Source organism: Dryobates pubescens, chromosome 6, assembly GCF_014839835.1.
Source record: "Dryobates pubescens isolate bDryPub1 chromosome 6, bDryPub1.pri, whole genome shotgun sequence".
In the NCBI taxonomy this organism is placed as follows: Eukaryota; Metazoa; Chordata; class Aves; order Piciformes; family Picidae; genus Dryobates; species Dryobates pubescens.
The window spans coordinates 17,098,400-17,116,503 of NC_071617.1; the positions used below are offsets into that span (position 1 = coordinate 17,098,400).

General features: G+C 39.6%; 1 protein-coding gene across 1 annotated transcript in view; it reads right to left on the reverse strand.

Moving 5' to 3' along the window:
* Positions 1-10,738, reverse strand: part of SYTL3 (synaptotagmin like 3) — a 28,071-nt gene extending 17,333 nt beyond the window's left edge. The window contains exons 1-6 of the mRNA XM_009901377.2: positions 10,615-10,738; positions 8,751-8,966; positions 5,668-5,732; positions 3,064-3,115; positions 1,704-1,776; positions 680-752 (exon numbers count right to left, since the gene is read on the reverse strand). Coding sequence (XP_009899679.1) covers positions 680-752; positions 1,704-1,776; positions 3,064-3,115; positions 5,668-5,732; positions 8,751-8,966; positions 10,615-10,724 — 589 coding nt within the window. The 5' untranslated portion in view covers positions 10,725-10,738. The remainder of the gene's footprint in view (positions 1-679; positions 753-1,703; positions 1,777-3,063; positions 3,116-5,667; positions 5,733-8,750; positions 8,967-10,614) is intronic.
* Between the last annotated feature and the right edge of the window lie 7,366 nt (positions 10,739-18,104).

The following is an 18,104-nucleotide window of genomic DNA, read 5'->3' on the forward strand; positions in this document are numbered from 1 at the left end:
ATCTTTACAAGGCTCAGAAGTTGTTTTCCTCTGGTCACTGATACCTTTAATTTGTTTTTCTCAGAGGCTGGCTGTCCTCACTGTGTTTAGCCTTAGAGGTGCATACACAGTCTGCACCCTGAAAAAAAGCAGTCAGCATAAGGGAATGGAAGGAAACAGTTATCAAAGAAGAGTTGCAAGGACTGGCTGGCTCTTAGAAGCATGCACTGGAAAAACCCACACAACTAGACAGATTGAGAAAGAGGAAGGAAGTCCTCTTGAAAACTGCTAGTGAATGAAAGTATTAAACTCTACTTCCATTACATCATAGATTCTTTGACAGGGGTCAGTCAGACAATTAACATGAAGATCACTATAGTAGAAAGTGGTTTTAACTCTGTGGTAATGTGAGTTAAATATACTGCATACAAACATCCTGCAAACTTAAAAATAACGTTATACAGTCTTATATCTTTAAAAGAGGTGCTGGGTTGGTATGATCAGCTTGTTAAACAACTATCAGAAAGCAGAGGGAGAATTATTATTATTGTATTATTTTCCAGGCTGGCTCAATCTCAGCATTAGTAATTCCAGCCATTACTCAATACCCTTTTTAAAATAACTATTGCTGGCCATCAACTGGGCCAAAAACCAGAAACATCTGACTACATTACTCTCAAAAGCAGTGAAAGCTACTTACTTTTGATGTGTGTTCTGAGAGACAAAAACAAGTTTTCCACAGATTTATTAAAACTTCTAGACTGCCCAAGCTCCTGCAAATGGGAGATGCCAAAAGTAAGTAAGAAAGCACAAAATACTTGCTGGTTTAAAGTTTCTGTGATCATATATCTACAGACCACACAACAACCAGATGGTAATGCCCTTTGCTCACTTTTGTAAATGAAGACATCTGAGGACACATATTCACATGGTTGAAAACTGTCACACTAATGTATGAAGACAGAAAATCATATTTGCAGTTCTATACTCTTTGATATATAAGTGGAACTCTGTAAAAAGATCACAGCAATTTTATAAATACAACTAATTAGATCACTGATTTGGTGTACTGTACTTAAAATATTAAGCAGAAAAGTCTTATCTAATCCAGATGCTCCTGTGCCTCTGAATCAGTTTTCATCAAACTCCAGGTAAGCACAGATCAGAATGTTTACAGAATTGCAAAGGGCTTTTATACCAGGCCCAGGGAAGAAACGGAATAGTAATTTAGTGTGATTGCAGTGAGTTCTGAGCCACGTCCCACTACTCTGTCTGCCAGAGGCTGCAATGCTAAGCCAACCATTGAATTCATGGTTTTTCACTCAATAATGAAAGTAACATATGGTACAATTGCTTTATAAATGACTACTGAATATCACAGGATCATGAGACCCTTCAGGCTGGAGGGGAGCTCAGAAGATTTCAGTCCAGCCTTCCCATGTGAGGCACCAACAACTGGGTGCAGTGTTCTACTTGACACTAGAGTGGTTATTCACTGCTCACAAAAAAATGAAAGCTAATTGCAAATATTCCTCATGATAGCCTCTGACCTTTCTCTTCTACCACCAAGGCAGCATTAAAAAAATTACAGAGGAACAGGGCAGCATTTACAGTGCAATGTGATGCTCCAGCAGTTGCTATTTACTGCATTCCTGTGGCTGGCCTTTTTCCTATGAATGACACCCTACCAGATGCATGCATACCTGTGTTTTGCAGATACATACATTTACTGTCATATTGCTTCCTGCTGTGGATTCTGTGAAAGGAGGTGGAGTTGGAGGTACAACAGAAATTTTACTAGAAATTTAAGAGACAATAAACAGTACAATTAGTATATTATAGTAACACATCAATCAACAATCCACATTTGTGCACAGAATCCTTATTTCCTGTCTTTCCTCCAATCTAAAGATCTGGGTTAAGATCCTCTGTCTATTCAAAGCTGCAACAAAGGCTTATTGCCTGTTTGCAAGAATTGGGAGTACTTTTATATCTTCTCAACCTTGGGCTCCACTAGGCAGAATTATTCATTTAAAACAATCATGAAGATCTAATTTAGGACAGGCTTCCTTGACCTCTGTATGCTCTGCAGTACTTCAAACTGTGTTTCAAGTGTTAAGACACAAATATTTTTTAACACACCCCATCTCTGTTTCAGAGATGTTTTCAGATAACAGTCACCTTCCTTTACAATACAAAAGGATCCTTCCTTGTCTGGTCCCAGAGCTGTTAGAGCCCCTTTACAACATTCCAGTCATTTTCTGTTCCAAATAGCCTCCCATCTGTGAAAAAAAATAAACTCTGACTGTTATCTGACTGATCCTGTTATCATGGCACAGTTGCAGACCCTAAAGGCAGCTGCTGAACTTCCTTTTTTATTATCTTTTACTTTTACCACACCTAGGTAAAAACAAGTCTTTATGCAGCCCCAGTTAGGATCATGTCTACCTGACTCTGGTTTTTGTCTTACACAGCTATGCCTTGCAGATAATCATCGTAACACTGAGGACATCTCTATGTGTTGGGTTTTGGGTTTGGTTTAAGGAAATTACAATATAGCTTAAGTAGCCTTATTTCATTACATATCACTGGTAATAACTCAAGTATGGTCGTGTGTAAGCCTCTAGTCAAAGTATTTGATCAGTGTAAACTGGATTTTTCACTTGGTTTAAGTTTGTAAGTGGATGCATCATGCTGAATACAGCACCTCTTGTCTATTATTTATTCAAAAGGTATAAAAATCAACAGTATTTCCCACTGAGCAAATAATGATGCTGCTGTTATTACATATAGTAAATTATTTCATTTCAATCTCTGATCACATAAAAGTAGTGTGTAAATCTGAAAGACAACAGTGTAAATAGCTATGCAAAAAGCCATAAGCAAATATAACAAAAATAAATGTAATATCTAAATATATGATTCTCTTTTGTACTTAAGACCCTTTCTATGGATTACTGGCAGATAAAAGTGGCAATTTTTCTATGCTTTTATCACTTGCACTTCAAAACCAACCTCTGGCTGGTTTATAACATTCACAAATTCTCAGTGTCCTAGGACCATTTGTCCTTCTACAAGTCTTACCTCAGTTTCTGATAAGATTTCAAGAGCTTTGCACCAACTGTTTCATGATTGCCTGTGAAGAAGGAAGAAAAAAAACCCAAACACCCAAAGGTCAGTTAGCAACAACACTAATGCCTGTATAATTCTTTTTAAAATTAGTAGCCTTCAGGAGCTGGCCTGCATTTCCAGAAGCTCATGTAGATGCAAGTCAGTGAAATCAACCCCTGCCTGAAGTATTACAAACTCTACCACAATGTCCCCTTCACCTCTCACAGGTGACCTGTTCAGACCAGCTCTTCACAAATGCTGAGGACAGTCACGTACAGATGCTAACAGGCCCATTCCTACAGACTAAGTGCTCTCAGCTGCCTGAGATCCAGCAGGCAGGTACTGTATGGGCCCACCGCACTAAAGAACCCTTCAACCATGAAACTCAAACACTGTGGAAAGCTTGAAAATGTGTACAAGAGTAGGCACATGCTCATCTCTTGCATCTTATGAAAAACTCCTTTCAGTTTTCCTTCTAGAGACCTGAAAAATCATGACACTGCATGATTAGCTTACAAACATGAGCAAAACCTTTCGCTAAGGGCATCCCTGTGGAGAAGCAGCAACCATGTCACGTTCCCCAGGTGAGTAGCCACATGATGTAAACCCCACCAAGGAGCAAGCACTCCATCAGGCACAATGAAGACTCATACAAATGTAGTTTGCTTCTGAGTGACTGCAAACAGAAAGAAGAGCTACATGCACGTAACAAACAGCCAACTGAAAATATCTGGAGTGATTTTAATCACTAATCATTCCTAATACAGACAGCAGCATACCAACCATGTGATATCATTAATTATATTACTTATATAAAGGTAGCACACCTTTGTGGTCGAAGCAATAACCAACTTACTGATGTTACAAATTTCAATCAGAACTCCAGAGTTAATGTTCTGTTATTAATAAGTAATATTTGGTATCTTGATTTACTGCAGCATTAGATGATTCCTTAGATTTTTAACATATTAGCTGGTAAAGGCAATCTACCACTCTTATATGTTTTTTATTTTAGGTAGAAGCCACACAAAATTAAGCAAAAGCAACTGATGCAACTTGTTGGTTTTATGGTTGGTTTTTTTACCTCTGCAGTATGAGAAAACTCCTGTAATATGTGGGGTTTTTTTCAGTTAAACTTACTTTCCAGTGAATACCTCACTTTTGTTGTATTTTCAAACCAAAAGAGGGCACTCTCTCTCCAGGCTTGAAGGATCCACATCTAAAAGGGCTGCAGTGATTCACAGTTTGCCATTTTTCAACCCCTTTAGTTATATGGGTTGGTCTAATCAAATGAACTAAACAAAACATATTTCTCCCTCTAGGCTTATCTTCTGTATATCCTTACACTTTTGTGACTTCAACAGTATTACTATTAGACTAAGCAAAATGCCTCAAGCTCCCACAAAGCTTTGATAATGCAAGGTGAGAACTTTACTTTACCAGAAAGAGGAACAATTAGTACCTTGCAATAGTGGATTCAGTGTTTGAAAACAACATAGCATTTATCAGTAACTGAGAGGGATTGTTAAACTTAACAGCTTTAAACCCACTGGAAAAAATATGAGGGAAAATTATAAAGCAATAGTTATGAGAAACAACTGTGCCTTAAAAGATCAGTCAGCTAATGCTTTCAAATCATAAACTGTGTTAGCTAGAATGGAATTCAGTATAATCTTTCAAATTGTAAATGAATTGTTTTAGCAGGAACTGTAATTCAGTTTCTTACTATACTATTTGCTGTCTTTCATTAATATTTACTACTCATGTAGTTTATAATCTTCTTCCTATTCAAATTTCCCAACAGATAATTAAGGGCCAGTGCCTTAAATATGTTAAAATTTTACCAACTACTCTTAAATTTAGATATGATGCAGACAGTGGACATGAAACTGCAACAGTTACCTACAGTCAGGCACGAAGTGAAATATTTGCCTATCTGAAGTGGCACTTCAAGGGAAACAGGAAAGAAATTCTCTCCACCTCATTAGGTATTGAAAATGAACACTTAACATCCCTTTAGCTGGTGAAACACAGCCCCCCATAAAGCACACCCTCTACAACTTCTTTTAGGGCTTTGCATATTTAATTAAATTGCAAAGACTGTGCACAAAGCAATAGCACAGCTGGCTGAAAGTAAAGAAACAGTAAGCATTTAGCTCTCTGATGCTTTATAGCTATATGTGTTCTTCATTCTGTCATTTCTCTGTGAAAACAAATGATGTTTTAACTTTGACAAACAATGGATGCAAGATCATTTCCTTCCTGCACATATATTTTCACATTTCTACATTTATATCATGCAATTGCATTTCTTAGAAGTGTTACATGCTCATTAATTCAAATTCATGCAGTCAGCAATTTTCTTATTAATCATGAAAAAGAAATTATCCTTATTACTCATATAAAAGAAATTATACCTTTAAAAACATTGTTACTTTGTGTTCATGTTTTATTTAGTGCATAGACAGATGCACTACATGTTAATTTCTGACAAATCCCCCCCCAAGTGGAAGAAACATGAAATACAGTGGCAGACTACACATTACCCAGCAGTTTATTATCTGTTCCAGTGATTACCTTCACCTGGATATTTCTTTGCTCGTTCTTCAAAGAACCATTCACCAGCTTTTATTTTCACATCTCTGAAAAGTAAGTAGAAAACATTTGAAACAACATTTTCCAAAACACACTTCTTCAAATGTTTCATAACTACTTAACAATCCAACAATCTTCCTTAATTCTATCATACACCAGATTTTGTGACTGCTGCCTCCACTGACTGATTTTGCTGTGGGCCTGCAAACAAAGAATTCCTCTCTTTCTTTTTTTGTCCTCTATATACTATGCAGGACTGCCCAGGGAAAACAATACATAGTGCTGTAGGCATTGTTCTGAAACTAAGCATCCTGGCTCCACTCCAGCCTATACAACCAACTTGTGCTGACTGCTAGTGGCTGCAGCCTCATCTGAGGAGCAGTGGGAGTCTATCATACAGGACATACTCCCAAGCAGAACTTGGCATGGTTACCAGGGGACACTGAACTCCACAATGCTAGTGATGTGATGTCTTTGTGGCTCATCTATCCTCATTTAGTGGAGATTTAACATCAATGATGTCGATGTTATATACAGGTACCAGGATCACTGGATCAGAAAAATAATGATCAACAAGTGTAAAATGATACCAGACTACATAGATCTGTCAAAAGCAGATATTCAGTTGATTGGACTCTTACATTTTGTTGTTTCCAATTGACTTAGATGAAGTCTGCCATCTGAACTCATCCATTATTAAAGAGACCCCTAAAAAAATTAACTGAGGAGAGGATTCTCTGGAGTCTTTGGGATCAAAATTCTCATCTAAATGTCTTACTAATTTTTAATGCATGTATAATATCTCTGTTCCTGCTACATTTTCTGATGCTTTTAATAGGATGCAGTCCTACTGCAAACATTTCCTGTGCAGGCACCACTAAACTTTCTTCTCTACCCAGCAGTTAATTTTCTTTCTATGAAATGAATCTCTTTATTACCATTGCCAAAATTGCTTGAAATTGGCAACAACATACAGACAGTAAATTCACATAGAGCTTGCCTCCTTGAAGAAAACCTCTAAGCACAGGAGCTATAGTAATATTCACCAACAAAGTCCCTAGGTGTGCTATGTCACACTTCACCCTACTCTATGCTAAAAATGACAAACTGCAGGTAATATGTTCTTTGTTCTGTGGCTAGATTTTGAGGCATTTTAGGCATTTAAAATAAACCTTTGTAAATAGAAATGCAGAGTATTACAAAAATTCACTACCTGCATAGATGGTGCTATTTATTGTCATGCCTTACCACAGATCCATGTGCAACACTGAACACAGATGAGTTGAAAATAAGGTTCATTTTAACTTTAAGACAGGATACTTGTTTACTTCAGATTGGAGACCTATTAACTAAGAAATGTCTGAAATCTCTGGCTGGTAGATCTTCAAGAGCTCTGCATAGGCAGTGCCTCAATTCCATCTCCAGCCTTCTCACTACCCTTGGTTATCTTCCAAGAGTTTAATCCCCAGATCTGTACAAGACCATGGGATAATTTGAGTACTCATATATAGGATGAAAACAGATCTGGAAATACCTTCTGTCTTCTTGGCGTTTAGTTGGTTGGGTTTTGTTAGGCTAAAGAGTGTATTAAGTTGACCAAAAGCTTGACAATGCAGCTGATAAAGAGCTATCCTTGTCAAATAAAACAGTCTAACCTCCTTCAAAGTAAATGTCTTTCTAGACTCCCACAAGATTCTTTTAAAAGACCCACACTATACCAAGTGCATTCACATAAGAGATGCCTCTTCCAGGTGACAGATAAAAACTTTGTCATTCCACAAGGCTTCTTAAATTCCTTATTTTGTAAACAATGAACAGTTACTCACAGAATCACAGAATTGTTTTGGTTGGAAAAGACCTCTAAGATCTAAGGTCTAAGTGGTGTCAATTTAACACCACTGTGCCCATTAAACCATCACCCAAAGTGCCATGTCTACATGTGTTTTTAACAACTCCAGAGGACTACCCCCTCCCTGGGCAACACATTCCAATGCATGACCACCCTTTCAATAAAGACATTTTTCAAATACCCAATCTAAACTTCCCCCAGCACAATTTCAGATCATTTCCTCTCATTCCATCACTTGATACTAGAGAGAACAGACTGACACCCACCTCTTTACAGCCTCCTTTCAGGTAGTTGCAGAGAGCAATAAGGTCTCCCCTCAGTCTTCTCTTCCCTGGACTAAACAACCCCAGTTCCCTCAGCTGCTCCTTTTCAGACTTGTTTTCCAGACTCTCCACCAGCTTTGCTGCCCTTCTCTGGACCGGCTCTAGCAACTCAATGCCCTTCTTGTAGTGAGGGACCCAAAACTGAACACAGTATTTGAGGTGCAGCCTCAGCAGTGTTAAGTACAAGGGCATGATCACTTCCCTACTCCTGATGGCCATGCTATTCCTGATACAAGCCAGGATACTGTTTGCCTTCTTGCCCACCTGGGCACACTGCTGGATGATGTTCACAGAGCTGTCAGCCAGCACCCCCAGGTCCTTTTCTGCTCGGGAGTTTTCCAGCCACTCTTCCCCAAGCCTGTAGTGCTGCATGGGGTGGCTGTCCCTACATGCTCTTCCACTGAGGTGTCTATGTGTGTTCCTTACAAACATGACCCCAGCATCTAGGAGAGACTCTCAATAGTGCTGCTGCTGGTAACATTTTGTTCAGGAAAAAAATACTGTAGTGGTAAGCAACACTTAAAACCACAGTTGGTCAGGACTTAAAAATCAGCTTTTCCATTTCTTACTAATTTTTCCCACTGTGTCAGCAGACACAGTTCTATCTACAGTTCAGAAACTAATGACTCCTCCTATGCTTTGCCCTTGTCATCTTTGTCACATTACCTGTTGATCCATTTTGCTAAACACAGGAAGGGAAATTCTGACTACATGAAGTACAACACAAAATTCCCATCAATCTGATTGCTGCCTGGACTTCATCCAATGTTTTCATTCTGTCAGAGGCTTTGTTTCATTGCCTGTTTGAAGCAACAGGAACACACAAAACGGGCAGGCAAACACTGGATAACCAGTGTAAACCAGCACTTATCCAAAGCAGCAAAATGCCTTACCCATGGGCGTAACACACGGTGCATTTCCACAGGCAGGGACTCAGGCAGACACGGCACGCCGAGCACACTCGATGACTGCACCCATTGCATACTGCACCTCTGCCCATCAGTAACCCAAGTGTTTTCTGACAGCGAGCACAAGACCTCTCCTGGTAGGCATGGCTTACATTTCTTGCTCCTTTCCACCGAAGCTGCTGCAGCTGCAGTTTCAGTTTCCTAATCCCCCCAGGAAAAAAAAAGAAAAAATCAGAATTAAATCAAACAGACCAAAACCCCTACATAAGTCACAAGCCAATAGACTGGTTGTGCAAACTAGTGGCAGGTATGCTCTGAAGTTTGACCTCAACTAAGCACTGTCTGAAAGCCTCTGCACACAGAGTGCAGGGGGTTGGTCTCTTCTCCCAGGCAACCAGCACCAGAACAAGGGGACACAGTCTCAAGTTGTGCCAGGGGAGGTTTAGACTCGAGGTGAGGAAAAAGTTCTTCACTGAGCGAGTCATTCGTCATTGGAATGGGCTGCCCAGGGAGGTGGTGGAGTCGCCGTCCCTGGAGGTGTTCAAGGGGAGATTGGACGTGGCACTTGCTGACATGATCTAGTTGTGAGGTCTGTTGGAACAGGTTGGACTTGATGATCCTTGGGGTCTCTTCCAACCTTAGTTACTGTGATACTGTGATACTGTGACTCTGTGTAACCACAACTGCACGTACTGAGGATTCTGGTCACATCAGCTACGCACACTCAGGGCAGGCTACCCAAGCTAAGTCTGCTAAGGATTATGTATTCACAAATGAAAAACTGAGAGTAAATGGTGCTCCCATTCACCTCATCATGTTCTTTATCATATTAATTCAAGAATCAAACTTTCTAGCAAGTAAAAATAATCATAACAAATGCATCACCTGGACATTAAATAAAAACCACATCAGATCAAAAACACCAAACCCCATCACTTTGCTTCCACTACACATGCCAATAATCAATTGATAACTACATCATCAACATTTGAAAGGGATTTTCTAACCAATTCAGGCATTATTTATAATCCTTTCCTTACTTTTCACAATTATTTGTAATACATTAATGTTTGCTGCAAACAAAGTGTTTTACATTTAAGAGAATAAAAACTGCTAACTTAGCAACACAAACACCCTGTTTCACATGGAGATGTAACGTGGCAAAACAGAGCAGAAGCTGCAAGGAAATCTTTTGCCCTAGCCTTAGTACAAAGCAAAAAAATTACTTCATATCCTTTATTCCTATTATCCCTTATAACTGAGATAACTTGCATAGTGTGAAATACTTAAATAGAAACATTTTCCTAACCAGTGACACCTATTGACACCAGTCAGCTCCACAACAGTGTGGTGTGCTTGCCACCTGTTGTATGTGAGAAGGGATAGTGATGGATTCAGCACAATAATCAGGTATATCCAATAATCCTCACGTCTGTTTTTGGCACTACATAAGTTAAATATGCCTGATCTGAACATGTTCTGTGTTACCAGGACTATATAGTCATGCATATGAATATGAAGAGAAGCACAGAAAACCTACACAGAAAAAACCACAGGCAGCAACTGAACTTTCTTTGAAGGCCAGAAGTAACATTCATCAAGATTATTCACCCAACAGTATTTGCTCATCTTTACTGAAGAGTAGTCAATAGCATGGCAAATCCAGGAGGCTCCAGATAACCCTTAGTTTTCCCAAAGAATATAAAGGCATTAGCTAACAAAAAGTAGAAGAAAGGAATACATTTAGCAAAGAGAAAGAAGAGTTCTTCTTGAGTAGTTGAAGGGGAAAAAAAGGAAAGAAGGAAAAGAAAAAGGAAGATAAATACAGAAACAGGAGAACAGCAAGTACCTTATTCTTTCCTCCTCTGTTTTTCTCACCATCTGGTCACGGTATAGGACTTCCAGAACAGCTTCCCGTTCCAGTTCCTTCAGGAAGTTTAGATTAAATTCACAGGCCATTTTCCCCAAACTTCATTTATTTTGTAGACTCCTGTACTATGGTTCTATTACATCCAGAACGATGGATACTACTTCATAGAGTATAATATGGTCTGAGTATTCACTAAGTGCCCGTGCTCTTGCTTGATTAGTGATACATTTCACTGCGCCATACCCTTGAAGAGAAAAGTAACCATGGCCATCTGCACAGAGGTCATTATTAAGTGTCTCTACCACTCAGGGAATATGAACAGCTAGCAAGGTCACAGCAGTCTTGTCTTCTTCACATGAAAGAACTTCTTGTTCTTTTCTTTTTTTGGTGCGAGTGGTTCCAACAGAGATAAAATCTTGCAGCAAAGTCCTAAACAGAGCTTCAACTGTCAACAGATGGAGAGACAATTCACCAAGAGATTGTGTATAGGATTAGTTCTGTGTTTTCTTTTTTTTCATTTGGTCTTGTACATTTGTGATTTCTGGGCCTGAGGGGAAAAAAGAATACATGTTATTTTCTCTTTTCCTCACCTCTTCAAGACATTTCAAATGGTATGCGGAGAGCACATTTTGCTATTCTCAGACTTTTCATGTGCTACTAATTCAGATACAGCAGAGGTTTTAAGCCAGTCTGGTTCTTCAGACAGTCTCAACGTGTAGTCCACTAACATTTAGCCACATACCTTCATTTTCTGTACAGTCAGCATCAAACAGCCAATAAAGAAGCTTAAGTTAGTTTTGAAGACAGGCCTACATGCCCTGCAAGTGGAATAGTCATACTGGTTGAGACTCATCTTACTGAAAAGACAAAATGTCACAAGACTCAGAGGAAAGAGACAGACACCCTCTAAGAGTCTCTTCTATGAATGATGTGTCTATTAAGACTAGACAAACAGTTTCATATCTAATAATGTGGTTATCTTTGTTAATACACACAAACACTAAGGAGTTAAGATATATATTACTGCCAGTCCAATGCACTAAGAATTTTGGCCCCAACTGATGATGTGGAAATACATAAATAGTAAAAAAAGATAAAATAGAATGAGAACTGCATTTTACATATATTTTGTGACCTTCACTTTTGCAAAACTCACACTAAAATAGAGAATTATTTTAATCTGATTTGAACTGAAGTAGAGAAAGAATACAATTATTCACATACAGAATCACGGAATGATAGGGGCTGTACAGGACCTCAAAAGATCCAACTAGTCCAATCCCCCTGACAGAGCACGATCACCTAATTTAGCTTACACATCATATTTGGTTTTAATACTGCTGTCTAGTGTGTATTACTAGAAAAATAACAGAGTTCCATTTATGTTACACCAAACCTTGAGAATATGAATATGAAAGGAGGAAGTTCTTCACCATGAGAGTTGTGAAGCCCTGGAATGGGTTGTCCAGGGAGATGGTTGAGGCCCCGTCCCTGGAGGTGTTTAAGACCAGGCTGGATGAGGCTCTGGCCAGCCTGATCTAGTGTGGGGTGTCCCTGCCCATGGCAGGGGGGTTGGAACTAGATGATCCTTGTGGTCCCTTCCAACCCTGACTGATACTATGATATTATGAAAACTGGTTAACTGTTTCAAACTTGAATTTGAACTAAATCCTTATAATCAAGCTCTGGACAGAAGGTCTAGACACTCAGACAGAAGGGTAAAGCTTTTCCAGAGCAGTTATTGACACTTCACTGATGGCTGAGAATCTGACCAACTACCTGCATTACTGGGTCATTAATTTGAAATACTGTGGTTTTAAGTTAAAAAAACCAAACCAAACCAATCAAATACCCAACCCCCCCAAAAAAACCCAACAAAACCAAGCACTAAAAGTTTAGGTACACAGTGACAAAATATTTTTGTCAGTGCAGGGAGTTAATGACATACAGCTTGCTTCAAGTAAGTTACTTAACTCCCTACAAAAAAAGCAAGAGGTGCTAATTTGTACTTATGAACAGTATGCATTCAATTATTTTATATTTCTTTCCATTAAACCCTTCAACAGACACCAAAGAGACAAAGCACTTCACAGAGTAGTGCTAACAAAGCAAAAAAAAGTTGGTTTCCTGTGGAAACAAGAGAGACAAGAGATAGGCATAATCACATTTTATTTCTTTACCAAATGCAATTTCACAGGAAATGACTCAACTAAAAAGTAAAAAGGCTGGGCAATTTTTTTAACACAATATATGTAATTTTCAAAAGAGGCTATATTGTTTACCTGCTTTCATATTTTACTTCAAGAATATCTGCCAGAGTTAATGAGCATGTTTAGAGCCTTCAATTCCATTTCAGTCAATGCAATTGGAAAGAGCTGTCACTTCAAGCCTGGCGGCTTCTGCATCATACAGGATACCAAAACATCCCTTACAGCATGTTACATTTTCTATAAGCTCCCAGGATTTCCAAAGGCTAGCATATCTACATTATCATCAGGAAAATCCTACTGAAGTATCAGTAAAAGCTAGCAAATTCATGATGGCCATTATTGGGTGGATGCAACAAATAGCTCTAGTGATTTTAAAGAAAATACATGAGACAAAGTAAAACATCTACTAAGAGTTAACATCTGCAGTTAAGCAAGTACAGGAACACACACTGCAATAACTGCTTTTAAGAAGGCCTACCTGCCTTCTTCACAGAAGAGATTAAAGTTTCCCACATTTCAGGCCTGTTTCAAGACATGGGTTTCAGATGACATCTTATGTATAAAAAAATATTCAGAGCCTACAGAATCTTATTTAGAGATGCATACAATTACTGTATTTTAAATTGTTTTCAGCTATTTGAGCTTGCACAAATTTAAATGGTGTGAGGGAAGGAACAGTTTGGAGTCTGTCTTTGTTTCCACATTGTGTTGCTCAGAGCTATTTTCTCAACGGGTTCTGCCCTAGTCAGGGCAGGATTCTTCACAAGGGCATTCAGCTTTAGCTTGTCAGTGGTACTGCAAACACTATCACCAAAACCAGTGGACCTATTGCTACAATTCATACCCTATTTACATCAATAAATCATAAGGACTGAATCCAATGACATCAGTAGGCTGCCAGCAGGGACTAGGATTGAAAGACTACGTCACAAGATCGCAGGATGTTAGCGGTTGGAAGGGACCTCTGGAGATTATTGAGTCCAACCCCCTGTCAGAGCAGGACCATATAATCTAGTGCAGGTCACACAGGAACACATCCAGATGGGTCTGGAAAGTCTCCAGAGAAGGAGACTCAACAAATTTACTGCAGAAGGAAGTGCCAGGGGCCCTATGTCCTGAAGTATGCAGAAAGGGAAAAAGTCACTGTGGCTCTATCACCGGTGGCCAAGACCATCACATACTACAGAGAATAAAGCTTACAATGCATCATGTAACCAGCAGCTCTATTAATATTGCACCTGGACATTCCCACAGCTTTGGGTTTTTTACAACTTCATGAAGATTTAAGCTCTGACAATTGCTGTGTTCTGTCAATTTCTCTTGCACATTCAAAGATAACTCAAAATCCAGGTTAATGACAAGGTAGCTTCAAGAATAAATATTCTATCTCCCAAAACAGGAGATAATCCTTGTGCCACACAACAGAGTTGAACTCAATCATTTCACAACAGTGTTCAAGCTGAACTGAAAAACTGTCTATCATTATTAAAGAAGAGCTTTTATAACAGTAACACTTTCTGCATTAGATTTTTTATGGTTTTTGGCAGAAATGAAGAAATGGTGTTTTCAGTAATGACTTTTCTTCACAGGAAAAAACAATCTTAAAAACCTTCATGAATGCCCTCCTTTCAGGTTTACCCACTGACACCAGATAGCTAGCTGGTTTACTGCCAGCTAACCTTAAAGCCAAGGATCTACCATGCAAAACTAAAGGCAACATCAAACTCTTTAGTAAATACCATGACATTTCTCCCTTTTCAGTATAAAGCTCATGTAAAATACTTTGTTCAAACACTATTTTAAATACTCCAGTGTCAGGCACCTAGCAGTTGGGTCAGTGGCTTTTAGAAAAGAGAGTGGATGAGCAACGTGGTCCACACCTGAGGAGGCATGCAACACACACTGCAATCTCAGAAGACCATGGCTCTTTCTTTATATGAAGATAAAATATTATGAAGATAAAATATTATGTAACTGCATAACTAAAGATCAATCAAAAGGCTGCCTAAGATCAGACTGTTTGCAAAAGTTATCTTACTTTAAGTTTTTGCATTTAGACATGCCTGATTTAGGAAGCTTTTTCTCAAAGCAATTTTGCATGCAGTGTGTTACTGACCTCATTTTAGCTCCTTAAGCATTAGCAAAATAATGACAAAGAGGTATAAATAAACTGATCTTCTAAAGTTACAGCCATCATTGACTTGAGATAAATGGATTATTTAATCCATTAACCTAGAAGATGTATATAATAAATCAGTAGCTAGGACACAGATTAGGAATGTTCAGTGTAAAAAAATACCACAAAAGCTACTGTAATTTATGGCTATCTTCTATTCTGCAGAGGTAAATCATATACATTTATTCTTAGATAAGAACATAAAAGTGTTATTTTACACTACCAGGCTGCAAGTTTAATTTTCACATCATTGCACACACACACACACACACACACACACAAATCGCTTCTAAGTTCTTTGATAATGCTTTAACAAAGTTACACCTTGTGCTTTCAATAACGTCTTATCCCAGCACTTAAAAAGAGGCAAAACAAAGCAAAATAAACAAGACAAACACTTGAGTTCCAGCTGTAGTTTATCCATGAAGCTTTGCAATTTAAACCCCACCATGCCAGTAAGTACAAATGCATCCCCCTTGTGCAATGTCATACAGAATAGATTGACATTATGTACTTACCTTTTCAGCAGCCACCAAAGACAGACATGTGGAAGTAAACGGCTTTCAAAAGATGAGTAGCACTCTGATTATTTATTTATTTTTCCTTGAAGAAAACTGGTGGCTGTTCTCCACCCCCTTTCCTTCCTTTGGGCACCAAAATTAGACAGAAATGTACAGAAGAACATCCTCAAAACAGCTAAGAGCATATGCACTCAAAAAAAACCCCTCCAGCATTACAGCAGCTTTTGCCAAGACTATGGGTTTGTTAACAGCAACTAGCAAGCAAAGAAAAGTTACTCTAACATTAAACCCATTATTTTTCTGACATTAAAATGAGAACTCAGCACAAAAGCCTATAAATGCTGACTGATATCATCAAAATATGCTCTGTCTCCAAACCACACACAGGAAGAGAAGTGGCTTTGAGTTCTACATACTTTTTTTCCCCTCATACTACAGATGTGAAAACGCTACTAACCTCAATGTCCCCAGGACTCACACAGAAAACTCTACTTGTGTTATAACCAGTTATTTCCTGTAAACATAAGTTTTCTAATTAGAGCTGAATAACAAAGCAATTAGCACAGTTTAAGAGTCAAAATAATTCCATTTTTATGCATCTGCAAAAAGAAGAACATTATTTTACCTAACAAGTAGAAATCTGATTTCAGATAAAAAGTTAAAATATTACTTGCATTGGATATCCCAATTCAGTCTGTTATAGAACCAACTCTAAGTAATGAAGTTCGAAATTGAAAACAGGCTGAAAGAATTGGGGCTGTTCAGCCTGGAGAAGAGAAGACTCTAGGGAGACCTTATTAGCTACCTTTCAGTATCTGAAGAGGACCTACAGGAAGGCTTGTAGCACTAGGACAAGGGGCAATGGTTTCAAAATGGAGCAGGGTAGATTTAGGTTGGCATAAGGAGGAAGTTCTTTACAGTGAGAGTGGTAAAAATACTGGAAGAGGTTGCCCAGGGATGCTGTTGAGGCCAAATCTGTGGAGACATTCAAGATCAGACTTGATGGGGATCTGGTCAGCCACATCTAGTTGCAGGTATCACTGTTCACTGCACGGGAATTGGACAAGATGATCTTTGAGAGTCCTTCCAATCCAATGCAATCTGTGACTATTATTACATCCAAATTATTTCAAAGACTGAAAAAGAAAGGCTGTTCTTTCAGGTCAATCATCTTGTGTGTTCCTGAGTCTACTGGATAAACTGCACACACGCTGTAGAAGCCCTTCTTAGAGTTTTGGGTGGTTTAAGAAGTACTGGGTTTAGATAAAACTAAACACAGCACTGCAGTTCTAGTGACAGAGCAAAATTAACCATCCCGCCATTTTACAACCTTCATTAAGTTAATAGGTTCAAACGCTTCTACCTCTGCATGTCAGGTTTAATCACCTTCAGCTGTATCACTAAAGGAAACACAACTGTTAGTTTGGGCACAGTGCTGAGGCAAACAAAGAATATTTGGATGATTTAGGGAAAATTTTAACAACATGGAAGACAGCAAGCTACCACCGCCTAAACCTGGACACAGTATTGTTCCTTGTGAGGTCTTACTGTACAAAGTGCTTCCCTTGTCCTGCAAGCTATACCCCGTTTACATGTCCCAGTACAGCATCTCCCTTTTTTAACAGCATCATATGGCAAATAGAAGTAAATCATAACTAATACACCCCCCTACTCCCTTTAGTCACGTAAGCTGGTCCTGTCCAGTCTGCAAGCATAGAGCTGGTTATTCCTGCCTCAGTGTAGGCCTTTGTGTTTGCCCCTCTTACAATTTTCAGCAACACTCCTGGCAAGATATTTTCTCCTTTTCTCAGCCTATTTCCCCAGTTCATCCAGGCCACTATGAACCTGAACAGAATCTTTCACTCTCTAGAGCAGTTCCCAGAAGTTGGCATCATCAGCAGTTTGGACAACCTGTAAACACTGCGTACACACTCTCAACAAAATCCATCAACTGTGAAATGCCTGCCCCTTAATTTCATTCTCCATACTCTGACTGATAAAAATAAGTGGATCTGATTAGAACTGTAAGAATTTACATATTCTTCAGGTCTTTCTTTTCCTGGGCAAACGTGACACACTCTGGCCTCCTGTCATCTCCAGAAACAAGAGCCAATTGTGGATCTCCTCCATCCCAGGGCAGGACTCCTTGGATCCACCTCTCCGCGGGCACGCCCACTGAACGCCATCAATAGGCTAATTCAGTGCAAAGCAGCTGTGACAAGAAACCTTCCCTCTCAACCCCAGGCTTTGGGGCATTTCACAACGCCTTACCAGCCCCACTACCGCCCCAAACGGCTTCCGCGCTCTCGCTATTGAAACCGCGCCATCTGAGCGGGCGCTGAGCAGCTCGAGCCCCGTAGCGCGGCTGACGCAGCGCCGGCGACGCAACCCGTTGCTACGCGCCCAAGACACGCGGAGCCCGTACCCATTGCGTACGGGTAAAGAGGCCACGAGGGTGGTGCAGGAGCGCGCAGGCGCGCCGCCCACCGCTCGGGCTGGGAGGCGCCGGGCCGTACGGAGCCCGGGCACAGTCAACCGCGCAGGCGCAAGATGCCCGAGGGT